The 27,808-nt window shown below is 45.4% G+C and overlaps 1 protein-coding gene across 1 annotated transcript; it reads right to left on the bottom strand.

Moving 5' to 3' along the window:
* Positions 1–24,921, bottom strand: ACTL6B (actin like 6B). Its single transcript, XM_033171068.1, has 14 exons — positions 24,882–24,921; positions 17,855–17,931; positions 16,170–16,335; positions 14,067–14,167; positions 13,800–13,897; positions 12,834–12,928; positions 11,741–11,847; positions 9,851–9,940; positions 9,496–9,557; positions 6,933–7,047; positions 4,445–4,525; positions 3,418–3,513; positions 1,632–1,718; positions 1–245 (listed from the first exon to the last, which is right to left on the bottom strand). Exons 1-14 carry the CDS (start codon positions 24,904–24,906, stop codon positions 165–167), a joined length of 1,281 nt encoding a protein of 426 aa, XP_033026959.1. The 5' UTR covers positions 24,907–24,921; the 3' UTR covers positions 1–164.
* Positions 24,922–27,808: the final 2,887 nt, after the last annotated feature.

The following is a 27,808-nucleotide window of genomic DNA, read 5'->3' as shown; positions in this document are numbered from 1 at the left end:
GAAGGTGCCGAGAGGGCGAAGAGCCTCGGTTGCCGCGGGGCAGATCCGGGGTGCGTTTCGAAGGGAGGGAGTCGCTGGGAGGGGCTGCAGCATCCACGAAGTGGGGGTCTCATGGGGTGGGGGAGAGAGGGAGGGCAAAGGGGGAGGTGGGCTGCCCGCCCCTTTCAGGGGCATTTCCTCTCCACGCACTGTTTGCCCCCTTCCTCGTATTCCTGTTTGGAGATCCACATCTGCTGGAAGGTGCCCTGGGAACGAGAAGGAGAGGAAGGAGAAGAGGAAACAAACCCAGGCATCCGGGTCTTCCCTCCCAGGCCCCCAACTCAAAACTCAGAGACCCCTGAGCTACACACACCAGCACCTAGTCTGCGTATAGGCTGGATTAGACACTGAGCAAAATAAGCCCCTGTTTGGGGCATCAAAGGAAGGGGGTGTTATGAATTCAGTGATTGTGTTTGCCTGAGATGATGATGGTGATGGTGCTGGTGCTGGTGATAATAATAATAATAATAATAATAATAATAATAATAATAATAATAATAATAATAATAATAATAATAATAATTTATTTGTACCCCGCCCATCTGGCTGGGTCTCCCCAGCTTGAGTCTGGACTAAGGATTCTGAGCTCCTGTGTTCTGATTTGATACACGTCGTCCAATCACAGAACATTTCAGGATTTGGGCCTCTGGCATTGGCCCTTGAACTCTGAGCCGTGATTCGCAAGCTTGGAAGTTTAGACAGCCAATCACGTTGGGAGTGGGAGTGGCCCAGGCTTTCAGAAATATCCATGGACCATATGGGCATAGCAGGGGCAGGTGCCCCCTAACCTTAACCCTAACCCAGGCATAGGCAATCTCGGCCCTCCAGATGTTTTGGGACTACAACTCCCACCATCCCTAGCTAACAGGACCAGTGGTCAGGGATGATGGGAGTTGTAGTTCCAAAACATCTGGAGGGCCTATGCCTGCCTTAACCCATGGACTATATGGTGCAGCTGAACCAGGTTCCCCCCCCCCAAAAAAAGGCCCCACAATAGATGAGAGAGAGTAATACAAAACTGTCGGTTTCGTTTCATTTCGAAAAATAAAATTTTATTCTGCAGTTCATTGTTGTTTATATTTAATTCAGAAACTCGAAAAATTAGAATATCATGGAAAAGTCCATTTATGTAAGCAATTGTTTCCATTAGCTACTGGAATTTAATATATGAGATAGACTCATGACATGCAAAGCGAGATATGTCAAGCCTTTGCTTGTTATCATTGTGATGATTTTGGCGCACAGCTGATGAAAACCCCAAAGTTGAGATTGTTAATTTGGGGTTCTCATTAGCTGTACGCCATAATCATCACAATTATAACAAACAAAGGCTTGACATATCTCGCTTTGCACGTCATGAGTCTATCTCATATATTAGTTTCACATTTTAAGTTGAATTACTGAAAGAAATGAACCTCTAATTTTTCGAGTTTCACCTGTATATGGGGCCACCAAAATCTCTTAGGTGCTTAGGGCCTCTGAAGGTCCTCCAGAGAACCCAGGGGTCCTGGCTCCCGGCCTCCCTCCCCCTTCCCCCACCCCACCCCTCCTCTTCCTCTGACCCACAGCACCCTCCAGGGCCCCAGACTCACGAGAGAGGCCAAGATGGAGCCCCCAATCCAAGGGCTGAACCTCCTTTCCATGGTGCTGTTGCTGGCAATCAGCTTCAAGCGCATGCTCTGCCGGGGGACGGGGGGGACACAGGGTGCGGAGAGAGAGAGAAAAGAGGGGTTTGCAGGTGTTAAAACAGGCTTGTCCTGCCCTCTTGCAAACTAACCAGTGTTATAACAATTCCAAGGTGTGCGCACCCACAGAGCGGCCCACGGGCAACCGATCCTTCAAAATTAGGAAATATTCCGTGGGGAGAAAAACAGGCGCTTTCTTTTAGTACGCGGAACAACCCTGAAGCCATCTTGGCTCTCTTAAGGACCCCAAATATATATAATTTTTATTAGATTTTCTGTTTTACAATTTAGAATGCTCATTTAAACATCCTTAAGATATCAACGACCTCCCTTCTTCTCTTTCCGTGGTTCATTTTGCATATCATAAATCCCTGCATATTTTACAAAAACTAAACCAGGCCCTCCAGATGTTTTGGGACTTCAATTCTCATCATCCCTGACCGCCAGTCCTGTTAGCTAGGGATGATGGGAATTGTAGTCCCAAACATCTGGAGGGCCGGAGTTTGCCTATGCCTGAACTAAACCATTCAGTATTCCATTATTACATCCATCAAAACTTATTTACACTGTTGAATTTATCCTAATGCTGCCAGCATTTTCAAATGCACACAGGCCCCCCCCATATATTCAATGAACATTTTGCGATCTTTCAACGTATCTTCTTCTTGTTCTCACATTCTATACATTAAGTCTGCGAGTTGTGCATATTCTGTCAACTTAAGCAGCCACTTTTCTTTAGTTGGGACCTCGCTCGTTTTCCATTTTTGGGTAGACAAAACACGGGCATACATAAATAACCTTTTTTTTTTTTACACCTGGGCATTTTTCCGTCTGAGTTATCCCCATGGAACCCACATATTTCATGTGTTCCAACCCCCCTGCAGTGCAGGAATCACAGCTAAATCCTTCCTGGCACAAATGGTTTGGGGGTCCTCTCAACCATCTGCCTCGACCCCAGGCATTTAGAAATGGTAACAACAGCAACACGCTTTGGGTGAATTTGGGACTGCAATCTAGATGAGATCTGTTATGTACTGAGTTGAATAGGATCCAAAATGCAGCAGTCTGATTGGTCCTAGAACGATAGGATCCAGAATGCAGCAGTCTGATTGGTCCTAGAACAATAGGATCCAGAATGCAGCAGTCTGATTGGTCCTAGAACAATAGGATCCAGAATGCAGCAGTCTGATTGGTCCTAGAACAATAGGATCCAGAATGCAGCAGTCTGATTGGTCCTAGAACAATAGGATCCAGAATGCAGCAGTCTGATTGGTCCGCAGGAGCCACCCAATCCAGCTCCATGTGGAAGTGAATCCGCAACCCGATTGGCATACAGGAGTATCCCGGAATTAGCCAATCGCGTGGGGCCCATTGTGTAAATAGTGTATATAAAGCAGACGTTTTGGGGGAACTGCATTCCTCACTACTAAGAGCTGAATAAAGAGCATGAAATTCACACTTGACTCCGAGTATATTTCAAGATCTCCGAACAAAAAAGCAATCGGCACCGTGGAGTCTCCCCTCTCAACCGAATGGGCCAGGACGTTCCCCCCCCCTCCCTGAACTTGGTTTAGGCTGGATGAACCTTTGGATACCACCAGACTCTGCGGTTCTGCGACTCCATGTTTGCCTGCTGAAGAGCCCTGTGTGACTCCGGAGTCCCTCATTCTCTCTCTCACGCACACCAACTCACCGGTGGCGTTTTCTGAGAGAGCTCCCGGTTGAGGCGGTCCGTGAAGCCTTGAAGCAAAGTGTTCCCCCCTGTGACAATGACGCTCCCGTAGAGACCCTTCGGAGAAAGGAGAGGTGTTAGATTAGCAGCCAGTTGGAGGGGGGGCCACCTTCGAGTTCTTTTAACTCGGAGGAATCTGCCTTTTTTTGCAACCATTGTGTCGTGGGTCTCCTTGGTCCGGTCAACAACTCCCCTGCCATTTCCACCACATTAACCCCCTAGCGCAGGGGTTCCCAAAAATGGGTCAAAACACCCCCTGGGGGGGCAGTGAGATGACCTAGGGGGGTGCCAAGAGGCAAGGGGGTTGCTGCGGGTGCAAATGGCTATCGCTGGAGGCAGTCCACCCATTTTGTTGAATTAAATAGTTTTAATTGGATTTTGAAAAAATGTGCAATTCATTCTTACCATTTTGAATTTTATTGCATTATTACTTTTCTTTGTGGGTTGTGCAAAGCATCTTTTTTTAAAAAAAAAACTTACTAAACGTCCCTTTCCATGCTAAGGGATATCTGAAAGTTCTAGCAGCCTATATCTCCATGCTTCATTTTGCTGCATGTTTTGTGACTATAAATATCTGCTGGGTTTCCCTCACTGAAGAGTAAGGTAAAGGTAAAGATACCCCTGACCATCAGGTCCAGTCGTGTCCGACTCTGGGGTTGCGGCGCTCGTCTCGCTCTATAGGCTGAGGGAGCTGGCATTTGTCTGCAGACAGCTTCTGGGTCATGTGGCCAGCATGACTAAGCTGCTTCTGGCTAACCAGAGCAGCGCACGGAAACGCCGTTTACCTTCCCGCCGGAGCGGTCCCTATTTATCTACTTGCACTGGTGTGCTTTCGAACTGCTAGGTTGGCAGGAGCAGGGATCCAGCAACAGGAGCTCACCCCATCATTGCGGGGATTCGAACCACCGACCTTCCAATATGGTTTAGACCACAGAGCCCCCCCCCCTACTAGGAGGGGGCAGAGTTAAGGTGAGGGGACACAACTCACCGGCCGGATATCGATGTCGCACATCCCGATGCTGGTTGTGACCACATGACCAACCCCCAACATTGTGTTCCCAGACAGGCCCTAGAGAGAGAGAGAGGGAGGGAGGGAGGGAGTTTGGGGTGTTTAACTTGGAGAAGAGGAGACTGAGAGGGGATAGGATAGCCACCTCCGAATATCTGAAGGATTGTCACATGGAAGATGGAGCAAGCTTGTTTTTCTCCTGCTCCAGAGGGTAGGACTCGAACCCATGACTTCAAGTGACAGGAAAGGAGATTCCGACTAAACATAAGAGAGAACTTTCTGACAATAAGAACTGTTTGACAGTGAAACAGATTTCTTCGAAAGGTGGCAGCAGGGGCGTAGCAAGGGGGGGCAAGGGGGGCGGTTCGCCCCGGATTCCATAATGGAGGGGGTGACAAATTAGCAATAAATTTTTTTGGTGAAAATTTTTTTTAAATTTTTTTTTCTGAAAATGCCTGCTCCGAAGGTCTTATCTTACGATACTAGGGATTATATAGTTATATATGAAATTTCATGCATATCGGTTAATATCTTGACACTCCTCCACCAAAATAGCTGTTCACTTGGCTGTTTTCCTATGTCGTGAAGGCTGAAATTTCAGTTCAGTGGAACACTTACTGTTCCCAACCCTAACCCTGTGGAAAGCCATCTAATTAGACTTTGAGATGTTTTTAGGAGGTAATTTAATTATTGTTTCAGTTACAGGTGGGTAGCCGTGTTGGTCTGCCATAGTCAAAACAAAATCGAAAATTCTTTCTAGTAGCACCTTAGAGACCAACTGAGTTTGTTCCTGGTATGAGCTTTCGTGTGCATGCACACTTCTTCAGATACCATCTGAAGAAGTGTGCATGCACACGAAAGCTCATACCAGGAACAAACTCAGTTGGTCTCTAAGGTGCTACTAGAAAGAATTTTCGATTTTGTTTTAATTATTGTTTGATTTTATACCAATGTTATGTATCTGGTGTTAGCCACCCTGAGCCCGACTTCGGCCGGGGAGGGCGGGATATAAATAAAAGTTTTTTATTATTATTACTTGTTATTATTTCTTTGTAAGAAAATATGAAATAATGTAAAACCATTTTTGCAGAGGGGGGGAATCAATGGGGGGGTTGACAAGAAATTTTCTGCACCGGGTACCACCTGACCTTCCCATGCCTTGGGGGGGGTGAATTTTTTTTTTGCCCCCGGGTACCAATTTACCTAGCCACGCCCCTGGGTGGCGGACTCTCCTTCCCGACTAGATGGCCCTTGGGGGTCCCTTGCAACCCTACTCGCATCGGTGCCTGCTGAAAGCATCGTTGTTTAGGCGTGGCTGTCCGGATATTTAGGAAGCTGGCGCAGTTTCTAAGTCCTAAATTATAGTTGTTAGTTCTTCCTGCAGATAATCTTAGCGCACAGTATTTATCAGTTTGCTTTTCTGCAAAACGCTTTGATTTCCGGCTCCTGCCCCCCCCCAACCGAATAAATTTAATTTTGAATAAGCAATAAAGCTACAGCCCTCCCTGCGCCCACATACCTGGCAGAACCTCCCCCCTTGATCTCAATGGTAATTGCTTCCGAGTCGCTATGTTTGGGATTGTGCCATTCGTCAGTCAGAACTCTGCGCATGCTCCAAGCCTCTGAGTGCATTTTTTGTTTTGCAACCAAGTGGTGTGCCAATTTTTTTGAAAGCAAATAAATACCGTATTTTTCGCTCCATAGGGCGCACCGGACCATAGGGCACACCTCGTATTTAGAGGAGGAAACAAGGGAAAAAATATTTTTCTGGTTTTCCTCCTCTAAAAGCCCTGGGGGGTTTTTTAGGATCAGCTAAAAGTTTTGCAGCTTTTTTTGCAAATGGAAAAGCCCTGGTTTTTTGAGGATCAGCTAAAAGTTTTGCAGCTTTTTTGCAAAGGGAAAAACCCTGGTTTTTTTGAGGATCAGCTAAAAGTTTTGCAGCTTTTTTTGCAAAGGGCGAAAAGCAAGGCTCCTTTTGCAAAGGGGGGAAAGCAAAGAGGGAAAGCCCCATTTCATGGGGTTCAACTCACATTTCTGCAGCTTCTAAAGGAAAGGGAGCCTTTTCTACAGTTTCCAGACAGATAATCTAATCAGCCAGTCCCATGTTGCTGGGGAAACAAACAACCTCCCTCTGCAGCACATTCAACAATGGAAGCCTGGGCTGAAAGGGAGCCGGGACTCTTATCTCTCTCCCGATCTCTTGCTGATCAGCTGCTGAGCGGGGTCCTTTCAACACCCCCTTTTCTCTTTGTAAAATAAAAAGCACGATCCTCTTTTGGCCCCTGGGCAATTCAGCTCCAGGGACCACCATTCGCTCCATAAGACGCACAGATATTTCCCCTTACTTTTCAGGAGGAAGAAAGTGCGTCTTATGGAGTGAAAAATACGGTAAGTAGAATCGGGCGGAAACTCCCCATCCTTGCCTTGCTGCTTATTTCATCTCCTGGCCCCTTGCCTGCCCGCTCACCTTCACGTTGGAGGGGTCGAAAAGCCCCTCGGGGATACGAAGCCTCTCTGCCCCGTAGTCTGTGTTGTAGCCGTTGGGCATTTCGTAGTGGACGGTGGGCATCTGCGCGGCAACCCTGTTCGGGACAAGAGGGCGAGGGAAAAACCGGATTTACGTATAAGCTAAACAAGCTACAGCTTAGGGCCCCGCTCTCTTGGGGGCCCCAAAGAAAACTTAAAGGAAAATAAACTGGATGTAAATAATAATAATAATAATAATAATAATAATAATAATAATAATAATAATAATAATAATAATAATAATATATTTATACCCCGCCCATCTGGCTGGGTTTCCCCAGCCACTCTGGGTGGCTCCCAACAGAATGTTAAAACACAATAATCTATTAAACTTTAAAAGCTTCCCTAAACAGTCAAAACAAAATAAAATAAAAATTCCTTCCAGTAGCACCTTAAAAGGTAAAGGTAAAGATACCCCTGACCATCAGGTCCAGTCGTGTCCAACTCTGGGGTTGCGGCAGACAGCTTCGGGGTCATGTGGCCAGCATGACAAAGCCGCTTCTGGTGAACCAGAGCAGCGCACGGAAACGCCGTTTACCTTCCCGCCGGAGCGGTCCCTATTTATCTACTTGCACTTTAATGTGCTTTCGAACTGCTAGGTGGGCAGGAGTAGGGACCGAGCAACGGGAGCTCACCCCGCGGCAGGGATTCGAACCACCGACCTTCTGATCAGCAAGCCCTAGGCTCTGTGGTTTAACCCACAGCGCCACCTGGGTCCCTTAGTAGCACCTTAGAGACCAACTAAGTTTGTTCTTGGTATTCCTGTTGATTTAGTGAGTTGGTCTGTGACCGTAAAAATAAATTCATTCATTCATTCAGTATTCTTTTATTCCCTGATTGGATGGCACAATGAACTGACACCAGAGGGACGGAGTGATAAATTTAGTCCTTTGTTAGCATATATACTGTATTGTAGCGTTTATTGTTTTACAGCCTTAAATTTTTCATATGTCTGCTGAAGAAGGAACATCCAAACAGCGAACTTTATCCGGAAACACTGTCCTGTCCGTTGGAAGATCACATTCACGAGTTTCTTCACCACTTCGGCTTTACTGGAATACTACATTTATTGTGCCATATATAGAGACTATTTATACGCATTGTATTTTGTCATATTATCGGGATCTATTTCCCTTTAGATGCTTAAATTGTTCATTGACATCACTAAAGCTCTTTAGAGTTCATATTACATTGTTTGGTCTCGTGTTGCTCTGTTTTTTTTATTCTCGTTCGAGTCGCAACACAGGGGTTCCATTTTTGACGTTCTTGATACCTGGCTACCCGTCTTTTCTTTCGCTGAGTTTCCACAGGGGAAACACGACTCCTCACATCGTGATTCAAATCTATTTCTGTCCCGTAGTGTCTGCACTGAAGGGTCACCTCCACTTTCCTCCCCCAAATTGCCATCCTTTTGCCTCCCTCAAATCTAAACCTTCCCCCGACACGAGTCAGTCAGCTATATTCTGACTTTCGATACAGTGATACCTCGGTTTTCAAACTTTATCCGTTCCGGAAGTCCGTTCCAAAGCCAAGGCACGCTTTACCATAGAAAGCAATGCAAAACGGATTAATCCGTTCCAGACTTTGGAAAACAAGCCCTAAAACAGCAATTTAACATGAATTTTACTATCTAACGAGACCATTGATCCATAAAATGAAAGCAATAAACAACGTATTTGTCCATGGAGTTTTCTTGGCAGGGATACTGGAGTGGCTTGCCAGTTCCTTCTCCAGGTGGATCACATTTAGTCCAAACTCTCCGCTATGACCTGTCCATCTTGGGTGACCTGTCCATCTTGAGTTATTCAAGCCCCTTCGCCACGACAAGGCAGTGATCAATGTATATTGTCTCCCTGCTTATTTAACTTATATGCAGAATTCAACTTTTAAAAGGCTGCAACGCATGAACAGCAGCACAGCGTCTGTGCTGCTGTTCACGCGCTGCAGCCTTAAAGGTTGCCGCACCGCACGGAAGGGGTGCCGGCCGATCGCGCCCGCCATCTTGGGTGGATTGGCTCGCTGCACCCCTGCCTGAAGCGTTTCCACCCCCATCGTTCAGCCCGGACATGGAGGTCCAGTTCCGAGGGCCTTCTGGCAGTTCCCTCCCTGCATGAAGCGAGAATGCAGGGAACCAGGCAGAGGGCCTTCTCGGTGGTGGCGCCCGCCCTGTGGAACGCCCTCCCACCAGATCTCAAGGAAATAAACAGCTTTCTGACTTTTAGAAGACACGTGAAGGCAGCCCTGTTTAGGGAGGTATTTTTAATGTTTGATGTTTTATTGCTTTTTCAAAATTATCATTATTAGTATTCTGTTGGGAGCAGCCCAGAGTGGCTGGGGAAACACAGCCAGATGGGCAGGGTATAAATAAATAAATAGCCACGTTGGACAGAGGCAATGGATTCTCCGAGGTGGACGCACAAATTTAAGCCCTCTCTGCTTCAACAGCCCCCCCCCCCCGCCAACACACACAAACCCTGGTCACCAAACCCATCCCAGATACTCACTGTTCGTCGTAAGGAGAATCTGAAACTTGCAGCACAGAGGCCTGGAAATCTTGAATGACCTCCTGTTGGGGGTGAAGGGTTAGCAAGGGTGTAAAGAAAGATGACTGATTATTCATTCGAACCCTGCTCCCCCAGCTCCTAGTCCTAGCTTTCAGACATGCAGATCCTCTTTTTTGGCAACTGGCTGTCATCTCTTAACACACACACCCCAAAAAACCACACACAAACCCTCAGGCGTCCTAGCTCTCAGAATCGCGCCCCCTCCCCCTCTCTCTAGGGACCCAGGAGTCCTGACTCCCCAGCTCTCGGTCTTCTCCAGGCCCCTCTGTCCCCGAGGAACCCCAGAGTCTCTCACATTGCACATGTAATTGTGCCACGATTTGCTGACTTGAGGCAACTTCTCCTTCTTCTTCCAGTTTGGGGGTGCGCCTTCACGGACCGGCTCCTGCAGGGGACCAAAGGGGGGGTAAGGTTAAGGGACCCCTGACCATTAGCTCCAGTCGCGTCCGACTCTTGGGTTGCGGCGCTCATCTCGCTTTACTGGCCGAGGGAGCCAGCGTACAGCTTCCGGATCATGTGGCCAGCATGACTAAGCCGCTTCTGGCGAACCAGAGCAGCGCACGGAAATGCCATTTACCTTCCCGCCAGAGTGGTACCTATTTATCTACTTGCACTTTGACGTGCTTTCGAACTCTTAGGTGGGGAGGAGCAGGGACCGAGCAACGGGAGCTCACCCCATCGCGGGGATTTGAACCGCCAACCTTCCGATCGGCAAGCCCTGGGCTCTGTGGTTTAGACCAGTGTTTTTCAACCTTTTTTGGGCAAGGGCACACTTGTTTTATGAAAAAAATCACGAGGCACACCACCATTAGAAAATGTTAAAAAAATTAACTCTGTGCCTATATTGACTATATATAAAGTAATTCTCTTGAATAGGAATCAAATAAACACAATTTTTCCCACGGCACACCAGGCAACATCTCGCGGCACACTAGTGTGCCACGGAACAGTGGTTGAAAAACACTGTGTTAGACGAGCGCTTCCATGAGCCCTAACCCTAGATCTGAGTTTACCTGCATGGGTAGGCAAACTAAGGCCTGGGGGCCGGATCTGGCCCAATCGCCTTCTAAATCCGGCCCCGCGGACTGTCCGGGTATCAGCATGTTTTTACATGAGTAGAATCTGTCCTTTTATTTAAAACTAGTAGACATTAAACCTGTTAAATTAACGGGCGCTAGAACATTCCTTCCAGCGTATCTTCCGTCGCTCTCTCTCCTCCGCCACTTCGTTTCCGCCCGTGCTCCCTCGGCTACCTTCCGGTCTTCCGCCCGGCCGCACTCACTCCCGCCATGGGTCCCCCCGGCTCCCTCGCCGCGCTGCCTTTCCGTTCCACCCGCCGCCTCCCTCTCTGCCTCGCCTGCCATGCTTCGTGGCTGGGCCGCCCCCAGGAAAGAGCCGCCTGAGGGTTTCTGCTCAATCCCTCGGAGATCCTGGGGCTCCTGCGCTCCCTTGCTCCCAACTGGTAGGCACCGTAGTTGCTCTCGGCGTCGCTGAGCGGCACGCGGCGCCCAAAGTCTCTGCGCTCCAAGTCCCAACGGATGTCCGTGAGGCACATGCGCAGTAGCGCAATCCCACGGACACAGGGACTGGACGCAGAGACACTTGCACTTTATTATTGTAGATGCATCTCTGGGTTATTTGTGGGGCATAGGAATTCGTTCATTCCCCCCAAAAAAATTATAGTCCTGCCCCCCACAAGGTCTGAAGGACAGTGGACCGGCCCCCTGCTGAAAAAGTTTGCTGACCCCTGGCCAAGTGGAAGGAGAAATTTTTTAACTGGACAAATTTGGATAGGTGCAGGCTATAGAGTTACACAGAGCTCCTCATCAAAGAGGCTGGTTTGTTCTTAGCGAGAGAGCAAGCAAAATTGATTGTTAAGGCAGGTCTTTCCTCTGGTCTAGATCTGTGCCTAAAGTTTCACTCCAGGGTGCACAAGGTTCGTAACTTATATACTTATTAATTTATAAGTTTGCCTTCCTCGAACTGCTGCCTTGTATTGGACTACTTGCTCTCGCTCCCCGTCACCTCCCCAAGGCCTCCATTCCCATCTCTCCTGCGTCCTGGGGACGCCGTCAGGGATTATACACCAAGGAGCCTTCTCAAAGCCAAGCAGATGCTGCATTTAAGCCATGGGTCTCTGTCCCCGAATCTGGTTAGTGACGGAACAGGAAGGGGGCAATACCACCTTGGCAGCGATCATGTAGGGAGGGATGATCTCGATATTCATCTCCTGGAAAAGTTCCCGGCACTGCATGGAGATGAAGTCTCCGGCCAGAGGGGATTTCACGATTCCTGAAAGGGGAGGGAGGGAGGGAAAGAAGTAAGGAATGAAGCGGGGAGAGCTGTGAGCTTCCTGTTCCTGCGGATCACTGCCCCTTTGCTTCTCTTCCATCCCCTCCTCTCCGCAGCCTCTTCCCAGACCACAGAACCACCTTGCTGTATCTCCAGATCCGAGAGGTCTGGACTCCCGCCTCCCATGATCCTTTGCGCCCATGCATCACTCCTTCTCCACCTACCCTTATTAATATTGCTACTCTTATTAATAGTAACAGGGCTACTGCCATGCGCTCCACGTGGGGCTAACTTTGAAGGCGACTCGGAAACTGCAATTAATCCAGAATGCGGCAGCCAGACTGGGGACTGGGAGCGGCCGCCGAGACCACACAACACCAGTCCTGAAAGACCTACATTGGCTCCCAGGACATTTCCGAGCACAATTCAAAGTATTGGTGCTGACCTTGAAAGCCCTAAACGGCCTCAAAGGTCCAGTATACCTGAAGGAGTATCTCCACCCCCATCATTCAGCCCAGACACTGAGGTCCAGCTCCGAGGGCCTTCTGGCAGTTCCCTCATTGCGAGAAGTGAGGTTACAGGGAACCAGGCAGAGGGCCTTCTCGGTGGTGGCACCCTCCCATCAGATACCAAGGAAATAAACAACTATCTGAATTTAAGAAGCCATCTGAAGGCAGCCCTGTATCGGGAGGTTTTTAATGCTTGGTGTCTTACTGTGTTTTTATACTTGGTTAGAAGCAGCCCAGAGCAGCTGGGGAAACCCAGTACGGATGCAATCATCCCTGAAGGCCCTTTACACAGGTTCCAAGTTGTTATGGGCCTTGCATAACAATAACAACACCCTGAACTTGCCTGGTAGCAAACGGGCATGCACCACGTCAGATCTCTGAGCACAGGCGTCACAGGCCCACAAATGCAACATTTAAAAAGCTTTTCTTAAAAAAACGTACAACTATCACACAAAAAATAAACATCCCTCCTCCAACCTTGTTGCAGGATGTAACCGTCATGTACTGGGATGGCGGTGGTGTGTGTGGCTCCACTGTCCAGAACGAGTCCAGTGCTCCGCCCGTTTGCAAAACTGGGGGTCAGGAGTCAAGGCTTCAGCAAGTCAAACTGTGTGGGTGGGGGTTTTTTTTGGGGGGGGGGAGCTACTTTGCATGCAGAAGGTCCCAGGTTCAATTCCCAGTGGCATCTGCAAGTAGCGTTAAGAAAGATGCCCTGTCTGGAATTTTTGCCCCCTTGATTTCAGGAAGGGTGATAATAATAATAATAATAATAATAATAATAATAATAATAATAATGGTAAAGGGACCCCTGACAGTTAAGTCCAGTCGCGGACGACTCTGGGGTTGCGGCGCTCATCTCGCTTTACTGGCCGAGGGAGCCGGCGTACAGCTTCCGGGTCATGTGGGCAGCATGACTGAGCCGCTTCTGGCAAACCAGAGCAGCGCACGGAAACGCATTTTAGAAGAAGAAGAGTTTGGATTTGATATCCCGCTTTTCACTCCCCGAAGGAGTCTCAGAGCGGCTCACATTCCCCTTTCCCTTCCTCCCCCACGAACCCGGTCCCCCAGATTACGAGTCTACCACTCTTAACCACTACACCACACTGGAGCGGTACCTATTTATCTAATTGCGCTTTGTGCTTTCGAACTGCTAGGTTGGCAGGAGCTGGGACCGAGCAATGAGAGCTCACCCCGTCGCGGGGATTCGAACCGCTGACTTTCCAATCGGCAAGCCCAAGAGGCTCTGTGGTTTAGACCACAGCACCACCCGCATCCCTTTTAATAATGATGATGATGATGATGATGAGAAGAAGAGTTGGCTGTTGGAACTCTCCGCCACTGGATATTTCGGAGTAGCAGAGAGGGGCTGGAAGAGTAATCTGTTCTGTTGTTGGGCTCGGGCGGGGAGGTAAATAGACAGAGCCTCGCTTCCCGTTAGGATACGCGGTGAGGACGGCCGTCTTGCAGAGGAAGAACGCCGGGATGCTGTAATGCTCGAACATCAGCTCCGTCAGCTTCTCGCGCTTCGCCCTTGTGTTCCACTGCAAGAGGGAAACAGAGGCAGGCTGCTTCACGTCGCACAAGAGCAGGGGATTTATTCGGCTGGGATTCCTGCATTCCAGCGGGGGGCTGGTCTAGATGACTCTTGGGGGTCCCTTCCAACTCTACGGTCCTTTGATTTGGGGGAGCGGGGCACGGCAGGATACGTACCGGGGCCTCGGACATGAGCACGGGGTGGAGGTTCGGCTCCGATTTGATATGCTTGTTGTAGGTGTGGTCCAAAATGGCTTGGAAGCAGTCCCAGTCTTCAACTGGGGTAGAAAGGAGAATTCGGACAGTGTCAGGAAAGGAACAGCCGACAACACGCTTTCAACAGTTCTCCATCGTTTCGGGGACTTCCCACTAGAGGGCGCCGTCACGTTTCTTTACAGTGCAGTTTAGTGGGGGAATAGTGACACCTGTGGCTGTTAAAGGAATAGCCAGGCAATGCGCTTCAATGCACATAAGCGGTTTCCCAGTAACTCCAATGCACTGGGGGTGCAGCTCAACTGAGGCTGCCTGGCGACGTCTTGATGTTTATGGGGAAGGTCGGCTTTTATGGGGGGGTGGGATCTTCATGGCCAAGAGGTACAGATTCTGCAGTTGCAGAAGAGCAAAGGTGGGGACAAACTGTTGTGCACTTAAACCAGTTTCACCCCTGTTTCAACGACTCCCAAATAGGGCTAGGAAGACCGGCCAATTTCCACACTCTCAGTTCCTCATTTCTACCAACCTTAAATTCAGTCCCCCAGATTTTCCAACTTCAGTTTGCAACTGTTAAAAGGAAAATGCGCTCAGGAAAATTCACCCGGAATTTAGGGCCAGTTTCTCCTAACAAACGCATTTACCGTGTTTGCACGCGGTTTTGAGTAACGTACACATTTTCTGAAACAATTCCCCCTAGCATAACAAATACCTGCAGGTGGTTTTTCACTAATATAGTTCTTCCCCCTAAGCTATACATTTCCGTAACCGCTGGTCGGTTGGAGAAGCAGATGGCAAAATTCCGGGACTTGCAAATTCCAAAGTCTAGCTTTAATTATTATTATTTTTTAGAGTGAGATGATAGATTTGCCTTTAAACATGAGCTGAATTGAAATCCTTCCCCCACTCCTATAAATTATCCCAACTAAACATAAGACCATCAGAAGAGGCGGCTGAATCAGGCCTGCATCCTTTTCTCACAGAAGCCAGCCAGATGCCCATTCTGGGAAACAGGCAAGCAGGATTCGAACACAGGAGCAACACTCTCCCTTCCTGCGGTTTCCTTCCAACTGGTATTCAGAAGCATTTCCGTATTTTTCGCTACATAAGACGCACCTTTTTCCTCCTAAAAATTAAGGGGAAATATCTGTGCGTCTTATGGAGCGAATGGTGGTCCCTGGAGCCGAATTGCCCAGGGGCCAAAAGCAGATAGTGCTTTTTATTTTACAAAGAGAAAAGGGGGTGTTGAAAGGACCCCGTTCAGCAGGTGATCAGCAGGAGATTGGGAGAGAGATAAGAGTCCCCGGCTCCCTTTCAGCCCCGCCCTCCTTTGTTGAATGTGCTGCAGAGGGAGGTTGTTTGTTTCCCCAGCGACATGGGACTGGCTGATTAGATTATCTGTCTGGAAACTGTAGAAATGGCTCCCTTTCCTTCAGAAGCTGCAGAAATGTGAGTTGAACCCCATAAAAATGGGGCTTTTCCTCTTTGCTTTTCCCCCTTTGCAAAAGGAGCTTTGCTTTTCTCCCTTTGCTTCAGAAGCTGCAAAACTTTTAGCTGATCCTCAAAAAAAAAAAACAACCCAGGGCTTTTCCCTTTGCAAAAAAAGCTGCAAAACCTTTAGCCGATCCTCAGAAAAACAGGGCTTTTCCCTTTGCAAAAAAGCTGCAAAACATTTAGCTGATTCTCAAAAAAACAGGGCTTTTAGAGGAGGAAAACCAGGAAAAATATTATTTTTTCTTGTTTCCTCCTCTAAAAACGAGGTGCGCCCTATGGTCCGGTGCGCCCTATGGAGCGAAAAATACGGTACTTCCATCAATAGCCCTCTCCCCAGCCATGAATTTCTCTCTAATCTTTCAAAGCCATCCGGGTTGGCGGCCATCACTCCCTCCTGTGGCAGGGAGTTCCAAAGATTAACCACGCGCTGCAGGAAGAAGGACTTTCCTTGCCAGGTCCTGAACTCTAGGGATTGTAGAGCATCCAGGCCAAGGGTCCCCGTGGCCTGGTTCGTGTGCCATGTCAGAGGCCCCTCCCCAGACCCTCCGCCCTCCCCGTAGCTCCCATGCCCCATACTCATTCCGTTCTTGAGGGGCGAGATGACCTCCGTGTTCTCCCGGGGGACATGCAAGGAGTTGGTGTCGATGTAATAGACCTTCCCGGATTTTTTCTCCTTGTCCCCATCCAGCTCCATCGCAGACTCATCATGAGAGAGTAGCCCCACAGTGGTGGGGAAATCTGCCTGCAAAGAGAGGTGTGGGGCGGTTATTTTTTTTGGAGGGGGTGGAGTGTTGCCCCCCCCCAGCCTCCCCTCTGTTCCTTTCTTTTTCCATAAAATTTGATTAAAGATTTTTTTAAATAAAACAATAATAAACTAATCTAAACAAAAACGGAAAGAGACAAGAAAATGCAGAGTCTTCTCTCAAACCCTCATTTCACACCCTCCCAACATTTCTCCGGTGAAAATAGGGATGTCCCATTCCATCAGGATAATTTTACTGTTTATATCCCACAAGTCTTACTGGGTTGCCCCAGTTACAGGTAGGTAGCCGTGTTGGTCTGCCATAGTCAAAACAAAATAAAAAATAAAAAAAATTCCGTCCAGCAGCACCTTAGAGACCAACTAAGTTTGTTCTTGGTATGAGGTATCTGAAGAAGTGTGCATGCACACGAAAGCTCATACCAAGAACAAACTTAGTTGGTCTCTAAGGTGCTACTGGAAGGGTTTTTTTAATTTTTTAATTTTTTATGTGGGTTGCCCCAGCCACCCTGAGCAGCTTCCAACATATATAAAAACATTAAGCATAAAAATGAAAACCAGCAGGCATGGCCAAACTTGGCCCTCCAGAGGTTTTGAGACTACAATTCCCATCATCCCTGACCACTGGTCCTGTTAGCTAGGGATGATGGGAGTTGTAGTCCCAAAACAGCTGGAGGGCAAAGTTTGGCCATGCCTGCGTACACAGGATTGCCTTCGGACGGCTCTGGAGTCAGACAACCATACACTCTGACGTTTCTCCAATGAAAAATAGGGATGTCCTAAGGAAAAGTGGGGCATTCTGGGGTCAAATCAGAAACCAGGACGGCTTCTCTAAATCAGGGGCGTCCCTGGAAAATAGGGACACTTGGGGGGTCTGCCTTTTGTTCTCCCGGCCTCCTGCCCTGAGAGGTCTTCACCCAAGGTCCAGAGCAGAAGACACCAAGGGAAACGAGAGAGGGAGAGAGAAAGGAAATAAAGACATAAATGCCTGCACAAAACTCCATGTGTGCACCCCCTTTCTCTCTGCCCCCCTCTCTCCCCACATCTCTCTCCCCCTGCCCCACAACCTCACAACGCCTATGGCAGAAGTGTCTCACGTCCAAACGTAACCGACTCGCAGGAAAGACCCTGCGAACCGAAAACGGAGACGCCATTTGTACCTTTGTAACCCATGTAAATCTTGCAACCAAAGCAATTTTTTTTTAAAGAAAGAAAGAAAGAATAAGGAAGATAAAAGGAAGAGAGAAATAGATGGGGGCGGGGGGGGGAGAGAAAGCAAAAGGAAAAAGAGATAAAAAGGATTTCCAATTTCCCACACCAACAAATTATTCTAGGATGGCACCCAACAATTCTACCATGTGCTAAGCAATGCTTTCCCAATAATCAGTCCCCAAATATGTCAAATCCATTCATGTTTCTCGAAGGGTTAAAGGAGGGAGGGGGAGGCTGTGGAGGTGCGCTGGGGGGGTTGGGTATTTCGGGGTGCCCCTGGGCATTGTACCTTAGGGCAGTCTTCTCCAGCATAGCCAGCCCGGACCGAGAACGAGCCAATGTCGAAGACCAGAGCCCCAACCTCATCTACGGAGGAATCAAAAGTTACATTCAGGAATTTGGGGAGGAATTTATGACATGCCACCTCCACCCCACCCCCAGGAGACTTGTAAAGTGCCCAGCTTGCTCTCTTTTCTGTGCCCAATGGGGATAATAAACACTGAATAGGATAAATGGAACAATTTATGCACCGTACAAATCTCTACAGTGGCACCTTGGCTCTCAAACTCAATCCGTTCCGGAAGTCCGTTCCAAAACCAAAGCGTTCCAAAACCGAGGCGCGCTTTCCCATAGAAAGTAATGCAAAATGGATTAATCCGTTCCAGACTTTTAAAACAGCAATTGAACGTGATTTTTACTATCTAACAATCTATAAAATGAAAGCAATAATCAATGCACTGTACGATAAAATAAATAAGACAGTATTGTAGATGATAAAAATGAAAAATTAATTTTTTTTTCTTCGCTACACTGAGGTTAGTCACTGTTTGGATGGGGCGGCTTTTATCCATTTCCACAGTCACACAATCAATCAATCAATCAATCAATCAATCGGTATCTGAACTGGGTTCCAGACAGTCACAAAAACAAATTAGAATCCTAGAATCCTAGAGTTGGAAGAGACCCCAAGGGCCATCCAGTCCAACCCCCTGCCAAGCAGGAAACACCATCAAAGCATTCCTGACAGGTGGCTGTCAAGCCTCCGCTTCAAGACCTCCAAAGAAGGAGACTCCACCACACTCCTTGGCAGCAAATCCCACTGCCGAACAGCTCTCACTGTCAGGAAGTTCTTCCTAATGTTTAGGTGGAATCTTCTTTCTTGTAGTTTGAATCCATTGCTCCGTGTCCGCTTCTCTGGAGCAGCAGAAAACAACCTTTCTCCCTCCTCTAGATGACATCCTTTTATATATTTGAACATGGCTATCATATCACCCCTTAACCTTCTCTTCTCCAGGCTAAACATACCCAGCTCCCTAAGCCGTTCCTCATAAGGCATCGTTTCCAGGCCTTGGACCATTTTGGTTGCCCTCCTCTGGACACGTTCCAGCTTGTCAGTATCCTTCTTGAACTGGGGTGCTGACTTTTAACCGAAAAGGCCTCAAAAACACAAAATAAATAGCAAAAAGGAAAGCGCCAAAACTAAATCCGTTCCAGAAGTCTGTTTCATTTTCCAAAATGTTCGAAATACAAGGCACAGCTTCTGATTGGTGCAGGCGCCCTGGAAACAATAGCTGGCATCCGCATCGGACCTTTGGTTTCCAATAATATAATTTATTATTTATACCCCACCCATCCTGCTGAGCCACTCCAACCACTCAGGGCGGCTTCCAACAAAATATTAAAATACAATAATCAATCAAACATTAAAAGCTTCCCTAAACAAGGCTGCCTGTTTGAAAACTGGAACACTCACTTCTGGTTTTTCGGAGTTTGAGAACCAAAGCGTTGGAGAACCAAGGTGCCACTGTAATAGGGAACGTTCACTAAAAGCTGTGCATGGATGGTGTTTTAACACTGAGGCCCCTGTCATATATGAAGCCCGATGATGTCTTGTTATTTTGGGAGAGGATGCCAAATTATAGGTACATATGAACATATGTGGTGGGATTGCCCGCAAATGGAACAATTTTGGAAGGCTGTTTTTTAAACAGATATATCCGATTACAGCTCAGACAATCTGGATAACCCTAACATTAGCCTTATTTAATTTATATACTTCAGACATGGACCGATTCAGAAGGAATTAGTAACAAATTGATTAACAGCAGCCAGAAAAGGAATAGCAATTGATGAATATTGATCGCTGGTGTAATATTATCTAGCAAACAGCCATCCTGGAAATGTTGTCACAATAATTTAGGGTGGCAAGGCGGGGGGACGGGGGACGGGACAACATGTTGCATTTTATGGTGTGAGTTTATTAAATATACAAATGAAGTAGCATACCGATGAAAAATACCTACAATATATTTGCAATATGGCGTAGTTAAGCATGCAATACTCTTTAACTCGCTCTTATTATTCTGCATTTTCCAAGCTGATTTACTGAAGAACTCATTTAACTGGTTTACTGTAATCATCTCATTATTACGTGATGCAAAGTAATATATTTACTATATATATTTCCTTTTTCCTGTTTACCCTTCTAGGGACACCATATTAACAGTCATGTCATGTTTTATGATTTATGTGTTTACAATTTTGTAACAAGAAAAGATGAATAATAATTATTATTATTATGTGCTGTTTTAAAAAAAAGAATTCAAGATTTAAAATCCAGCAAGCTGAGATTCCTGCATTGCAGGGGGTTGGGCTAGATAACCCTCAGGATCCCTTCAAACTCTACAATTTTATGATTCTCAGCAAAGTTGGATGTAAATACATACGTTTTCTTTTAGTAGTGGTTGTTTTTCTTTTTATATAAAAAAACATTTTCTAATGTATATAAAACAAGCAGAACTATTATAGCAACAGATGAAAATTAGAAGATGAAAAACTAAACTAAAATAGCAAAGCCCAAGTAAAGACTGTCAGCTTTATCAGATTATCGAGTCTAGCTCCAGATTTGCCAGGCTTGTGACGAGAATGCCGATTGATAACCCAAGAGACATCAGAAAACAATTTACCAAATACTTTTCAAACCTATATCGAACTGGACCAGAAGATAAAACAGAAATGGAAAGATATATAAGACAAAATAAATTGCCAAAAATTCCAAATGAAAAGTTGAATACTTTAAATGCACCAATTAATAGATCAGAAATCTCAAATGCCATTAAACAAGCAATAACAGGAAAAGCACAAGGCTCAGATGGATTTACCGCAAAATATTATAAATTAGAAAAACTATTTAATTCAACCATTACAAAATGTAATGAATGAAATATTAAAGGTAGGCTTTTATTACTCTAACTCCAAAACAAGAAACAGATAAAATGGAAGTTAAACATTATAGACCTATTTCACTATTAAACAGTGATTATAACTTGTATGCAAACATATTAGCTAGTAGAATGAAAAATATATTATTAGAAATAATACATCAAGATCAAACAGGGTTTTTGCCAGGAAGACATATGAAAGATCATATAAGGAATGTAATGGTTATTATTGAATATCTGGAAGTAAGGAATGAAAAACAGGCAGCAATGATGTTTGTAGATGCAGAAAAAGCATTTGATAATGTTTCCTGGAGCTTTATGTTAAAGGTCCTGGAAGAAATGAACTTTGGAGAAACACTTAAAAGAGGAATAGAAGCCATATATTCAGAACAACAAGTGAGATTAATAATTAATAATGTAATTGCAGAAGAATGTAAAATTACAAAAGGTACAAGACAGGAATGTCCCTTGTCACCTTCATTGTTTATTTTAGAGGTGCTGGTGAGAGACATAACAGCAGATGATATTAGAGGACTAACCGTAGGAAATAAGTCATATAAATTAAATGCATTTGTGGATGATTTAGTGATCATGGTAGAAGACCTGATTAATTCATTAGTAAAAGTATTAGAAAAAATACAAAAATTTGGACAGGTAACAGGCTTTAAATTAAATAAAACTAAAACTCATCTCCTAGAAAAAATATTCCAGAACAAGATAAAAAAGAGTTACAGCAGGTGACAGAAATAATTATACATAAAAAGTGAAATATTTGGGAATATGGTTAACAGCAAAAAATAGTAACATATTTGAAGATAATTATGAAAAAATATGGAAAGAAATAAAAAGAAACTTATAAATTTGGGGAAGAATGAATTTATCTGTATTAGGAAGGATAGTGGTAATTAAGATAAATCTAATGCCAAAAATGTTACTCTTATTTCAATCAATCCCGGTGATAAGTAAAGTGAGTTGTTTTAAATAGTAACAGAGAGATATTACAAGATTTATTTGGAGAGGCAAGAAGCCAAGAATAAAATATAAATTATTAACAAACCTTAAAGAAAGAGGAGTCTTCTCGTTACCAGATTTAAAATTATACTATGAAGCCTCTTGTTTTTGTTGGATACGGGATTGGATTACATTGAAGAATGTAGACTTACTAGATTTAGAAGGAAGTGATAACAGATTTGGTTGGCATGCATATTTGTGGTATCAGAAGGTCAAGGTACATAGACGCTTCCAGAACCATATAATAAGAAAGGCAATTTTTAAAGTTTGGGAAAAATATAAATACTTACTAGAACAAAAAGCAACATAGTGGCTTTTGCCACTGGAAGTAATAGCATTGAAAAAATTAATATGAAACCCAACTGGGCAACATATAGAGAGCTGTTAATAGAAATGGATAATAAATTTAAATTAAAAGAATATAATGAAATAAAAGAAAAGTTAATGGATTGGTTACAATATTTTCAATTAAATCAAACATTGAAAAATGATAAAAAGAAAGGATTTGCGTATGAAATTTCAAAATTCCAGGGAGAAATAATAGAAAGTGAATATAAATTATTATCAAAACCGTATAATTTATTTTTGGAATGGGAAACAAAGGACGAAGAGGTCAAATGTGTTATGATAAAATGGGCAAAAGATGTGGGACATAATATGCAGATGACAGATTGGGAAAGATTATGGAAAAGTGATATAAAATTTACAGCATGTACGGCTCTTAAGGAGAACTATATGAAAAGAATGTACAGATGGTATCTAACTCCGGTTAAGCTATCAAAAATGTACAAAACAAAAGATAATAAGTGTTGGAAGTGTAAAGAAGCAGAAGATACGTTTTACCATATGTGGTGGCAATGTAAGGTTATATAAAAGTTTTTGGGAAATGATTTATAATGAATTGAAAAAAATGTTTAAAATAACATTTATTTAAAAAAAAAAAAACCCAGAAGCTTTCTTAACAGGTATAACTGGAATGGATATGCCGAAAGAATACAAAAATCTGTTTATCAGCCACACAGACATTGATAGCCCAACACTGGAAAGAAGACCAAAGTCCCAACTGAAGAAGATTGGCAACTTAAATTAATGGAATATGCTGAAATATTAAAAAAGAATGGAAAGTGTTTATTGCATATATACAAGAGCATTGTAAAGAAGTTAATACAATAGCAGGGTTTTTTTATTTAAAAATTAAAATAAATTAAAGACACGTACAATATAAGATAATTTAAAATATAAGAACCAGGGGAGGGAAGTCAAGTGATCTGAGTAATCCCAAAATATGGATTTAATACGGTGTGAAAATGTTTTTTTTTTTCTATTTTAATTGTATTTGGTTTTTTTAAAGTGTATATGATGATAATGTTTAAATGTGAAAATTAATTTTAAAAATTTATTTGAAAGAGAATGCAGATTAAAAAAAACAAAGTCTATACCACCCTTCAAAGTTCTGTCCTAGCCTTCGATCCAGAATGCACAATTTTCCTAATGAATTAACTTAAAAACCTGTAAGGGAGACTTCTTCAACCTGGTTCCAACCAGAGGTTTTGAACCTGAATGCCCATCACCCCCACCCAGTGCGCCATGATGGGAGTTGTAGTACGAAACAGCTGGAAAGCACCCGGTAAGCAGAGTGTGGTTTAAACACTGCCAACATTTAATGTCTGCTAAGCCAGTGTTTTTCAACCTTTTTTGGGCAAAGGCACACTTGTTTAATGAAAAAAATCACAAGGCACACCACCATTAGAAAATGTTAAAAAAATTAACTCTGTGCCTATATTGACTGTATATAAAGTAATTCTCTTGAATTTTTCAATTTTTCCCACGGCACACCAGGCAACATCTCGCGGCACACTAGTGTGCCGCGGAACAGTGGTTGAAAAACACTGTGCTAAGCAGCTGTGGGTTTGTATTGACTGGAGTCTCATCCCATTCTTGAGATACATAAAACTGGAGGGATGGAATCGTAAAATCATAGAATTGTAGAGTTCGAAGGGACCCTAGGGGACATCTAGTCCAACCCCCTGCAAGGCAGGAATACAGGGATTGAACCTGCAACCTTGGCATTATCGGTGCCACACTCTAACCAACTGTGCCAAACATTGCCATAGATGTGCAAATGGTACTTTGGCGGAGGGCGAGCCCCCTGCCCCAAAGAGCTTGCAATTTATATAATCTGACGCAAGGGAGGCAGCGAAGGAAGGAGAGATAAACGCTTGAAAGCTTCCGCGAGTAGGGGTTTTCCAGGCACCAACCTACACTGTAGAGGACTATCTACAGCAGGCTGGCAGCCGTCCCCACCCCCCAAGCTGTTTGGGACTACAACTCCCATCACTGGCTGGGGATGATGGGAATCGTAGTCCAAAAAGAACTGGAGAGCCCCAGCGCGTCAAGGGGGTGCCTTGTAATTACACCAATCTCCACTCAGCATAGCAGAAGCAGGAAAAGGACCCTTTGGTGCCCCATTAAACCAACCCCCCACGGAATCAGGCAGCTCAAAGAAGCGAGCCAAGCCGCATTCAGCAGGGACAATAAAAACGGCATGGATGTGACTCAAGGACCCTTCTCTTAAGATGAGGCTGCTGGACCAGGCCGGTGGCCCATCTAGTCCAGCACCCAGCAGCCTCGGTGGGGAACCCGGCAAGCAGGATATGAGCGCGCAAGAGCAACTCTCCGCTCCTGCGGTGGAGGCAGAGCAGAGCACTTTGCGGCTAGTAGCCATCGATAGGCTTCTCCTCCTCCTCCGTGGATTTGCCTCCTCCTCCTCAGGCTTGGTGGTCCCCGCTGCTTCCTGCGGGGGTGAGTTCCGCAGTTCCACTGCCCTCCTGGCTGTCTGTCTGGCCCGAGAGGGAGCCCACAGCTCTGAGCGATGGGTGGGTGGGCGCAGCACCCTCTCCAGCCGCTCCTCCAAGTGCTGGAATGCAGCTCTTGCTGGGGTGGAGGCGAAGGGTCTCCTTGGGGTACCCGGCATCCCGCCACCAAACGCATGCAGGGCCTAGAACTGGGGGTGGGGGGCTGCTGCCGGGAACCCCCCCTCCCCAAGCCAAGCAGCTGCAACGCCTATGCCAACACAGCCTTTACCTCCTCCGTAGACCCCTCCGCTCATCGCGGCTCCGAGGCAGCGCCAGCGCCCCTTTGCAATGCTCTGGGTTGGGTGGGTGGGTGTGCAAGCCCCGGGCTCTGGCTTGGGGGGGTCGCCACGGACGGGGCAGGGCTGGGTGGGAGAATTCAGCACCCAGGCCAGTGGGCAGCGACCCGGGGAGGGGAGGGGGCTGCGGAGGGAGGGAGGGAGGGATGGAGGGAGAGAGAGATCAAGGTAGAAGGGGGGGTGGGTGAGAGTAAGGGATGCGTCATAGCCAATCAGGGCTCCGCACCCCCCCCCCGGCCCAGCAGAGTCCCTGATTGGCTGCCCAAGAGAGACAATGAGAAGAGAGAGCAGATGCATTCTTAAAGGAGCCAAGGCGGTGGGGGCTGGAGGGGGGGCAGCTGAAATCCAGGGAGACTGGGTTTGTGGGGTGCTGCTGCTACCCTTTTACAGTGTTGGGAGGGGGGGGCAAAGGGCAGAGTGAGACCCTTAAGGCACACAGGAAGAAGAAGAGTCTTGTCGGATGAGGCGGCTGGCGCCTTGAGCCCAGCATCCTCTTCTTCGCACATTGGCCAGACAGTTTCTCCCGATAGGACGTCTCTGCCCCCCCCCCAGCAGGATTCGAACTGGTGTTCAGAAGCATTGCTGCCTCTCGCAGTTTGGCCAAACTCATGCCAGTCGCTTGGAGAACACTGTCCACCCACCTCGTCCTCTGTCGTCCCCTTCTCCTTGTGCCCTCCATCTTTCCCAACATCAGGGTCTTTTCCAGGGAGTCTTCTCTTCTCATGAGGTGGCCAAAGTACTGGAGCCTCAACTTCAGGATCTGTCCTTCTAGTGAGCACTCAGGGCTGATTTCCTTCAGAATGGATAGGTTTGATCTTCTTGCAGTCCATGGGACTCTCAAGGGTCTCCTCCAGCACCAGAATTCAAAAGCATCCATTCTTCGGTGATCAGTCTTCTTTATGGTCCAGCTCTCACTTCCATACATCACTACTGCTTATTGCCCTCTCCTCCACGGAGTTGCCCCAAACTTTTTTTTTAACTAACATTTTCGTTTTTGTTTTATTAAGTCTAAAACCTGCTACTTGTCCAAATTCCTCAGTCCTGTCCAGTGCTTTAGGTAATTCCTTTTACATTTTCATTCACTCTTATATTTCTTTTCAGGACTTCAAGGACTGTTATAAATGAATATTGGTGACAACGGACACCCCCGTCTTGTTCCTTTTGTAATTTCAAAGTTATCTGTTAATACATCATTCCCTATTAATCTAGCTTTCTGTTCCGAATATATAGCTCCTATACACTTGAGAAAAAATTGTCCCATATCCATTAACTCCAAATTCTTTTTCATAAAAGTCCATGAAATGTTATCAAAGGCCTTCTCTGTCCAATCTCTTCCAGAGCCATTCCTGTTGTGGTCCGCTGCTGCCTCCTGTGGCAGGGAGTTCCACAGTTTAACTATGCACTGCATAAGGAAGGGCTTCTTTTTGTCTGTCCAGAATCTTTCAGCATTCAGCTTCAGTGAATGTCCACAAGATGCAGTCTTGGAAGAGAAGGATCAAAACTTTTCTCTGCCCACTTTCTTTATTTTATTTTATTTTATTTTATTTTATATTATCTTCAGTTGTATACATTTCAATAGTTTTCCAGCCATTTTAACATTTCAAATCTCGGCTTCCTTCCTCCTCTTTCTGCGGTTCCTCAAATTTGTTTTTATCATTTCCTGCATATTCTAAATTAACTCAATCTTTTATTCATCTGCTTTAAGTATTTACTGTTATGAAACTGTTATGAAATACATTTTACAATAATCCTGCCAATGTCTGTTTACAATTTATGTGTACATATTCAATAAACCATTTCCATTCTTTTATAGAAAGTTTGTTATCTTGATTTCTTATTTTTCCGGTAAGTTTCACCATTTCTGCATGGTCCATAAGTTTTGTATCCATTCTTCCTTCGGTGGGAATTCTTCTTCTTTCCATTTTTGGGCAAATAACATTCTTGCCGCTGTGGTCGCATACATGAATAGATTTTTATACTGTTTAGGAAGTTCTACCCCTATAATTCCCAGAAGAAAAGCTTCTGGATTGGTTTTTTGGTTTTTTACAAATGTTACTTTAAACATCTTTTTCAATTCATTGTATATCATTTCCCAGTAAGCTTTAACTTTACTGCAAGACCACCACATGTGATAGAAAGTACCTTCTTTCTCTTTGCATTTCCAGCACTTCCTCAATTTTGATTTATACACTTGCCAGTTTATTCGGTGCAAGATGCCATCTATATAACATTTTCATATAGTTTCATCTATACAGTATAACATTTTCATATAGTTTTCTCTTAAACCATAGCATGCTGTAATTTTTATATCCCTATTCTGCAATCATTCCCACGCTTCCATATCTATATTATAGCCAATAGCTATCGCCCAATGTATCACTGAAGATTTTACTTGTTCATCCTTTGTCTCCCAATCCAATAATATCTTATACAGTTTAGACAACACTTTAACATTTCTCTGCCATATTTCTCCCTGCCAGGCATAATTTTATACTCTTCTAACTTGTCATCTCTTGCTCATCTTTTCTAAGAAGCCCCAAATGTTGTAATCTGCCTTCATGTGGGAGACTCTAGCCCTTGATCATTTACGTTGAACCTTTCCCAACTCTACAATATCCTTTTTGAGGCGAGGCGACCAGAACCGTAAGCATGTATTCCAAATGCAGCCACACCACAGATTTGTATCATGGCATTATGATACTGGTATCTTTATTTTCAATCCCTTTCCTAATCATCCCTGGCATGCAGTTTGCCTTCTTCACAGCACACTGAGTCAACATCTTCATAGAGCTATCTAATTTTTATTAAATTTTCTGTTTTACCATTTAAAATACTCATTTTACATGCTTAAAATAGCAAC

This window comes from Lacerta agilis, chromosome 14, assembly GCF_009819535.1.
Source record: "Lacerta agilis isolate rLacAgi1 chromosome 14, rLacAgi1.pri, whole genome shotgun sequence".
Taxonomy (NCBI): domain Eukaryota; kingdom Metazoa; phylum Chordata; class Lepidosauria; order Squamata; family Lacertidae; genus Lacerta; species Lacerta agilis.
The sequence above is the reverse complement of the archived record's forward strand: the minus strand, read 5'-3'. Positions and strand labels throughout refer to the sequence as shown.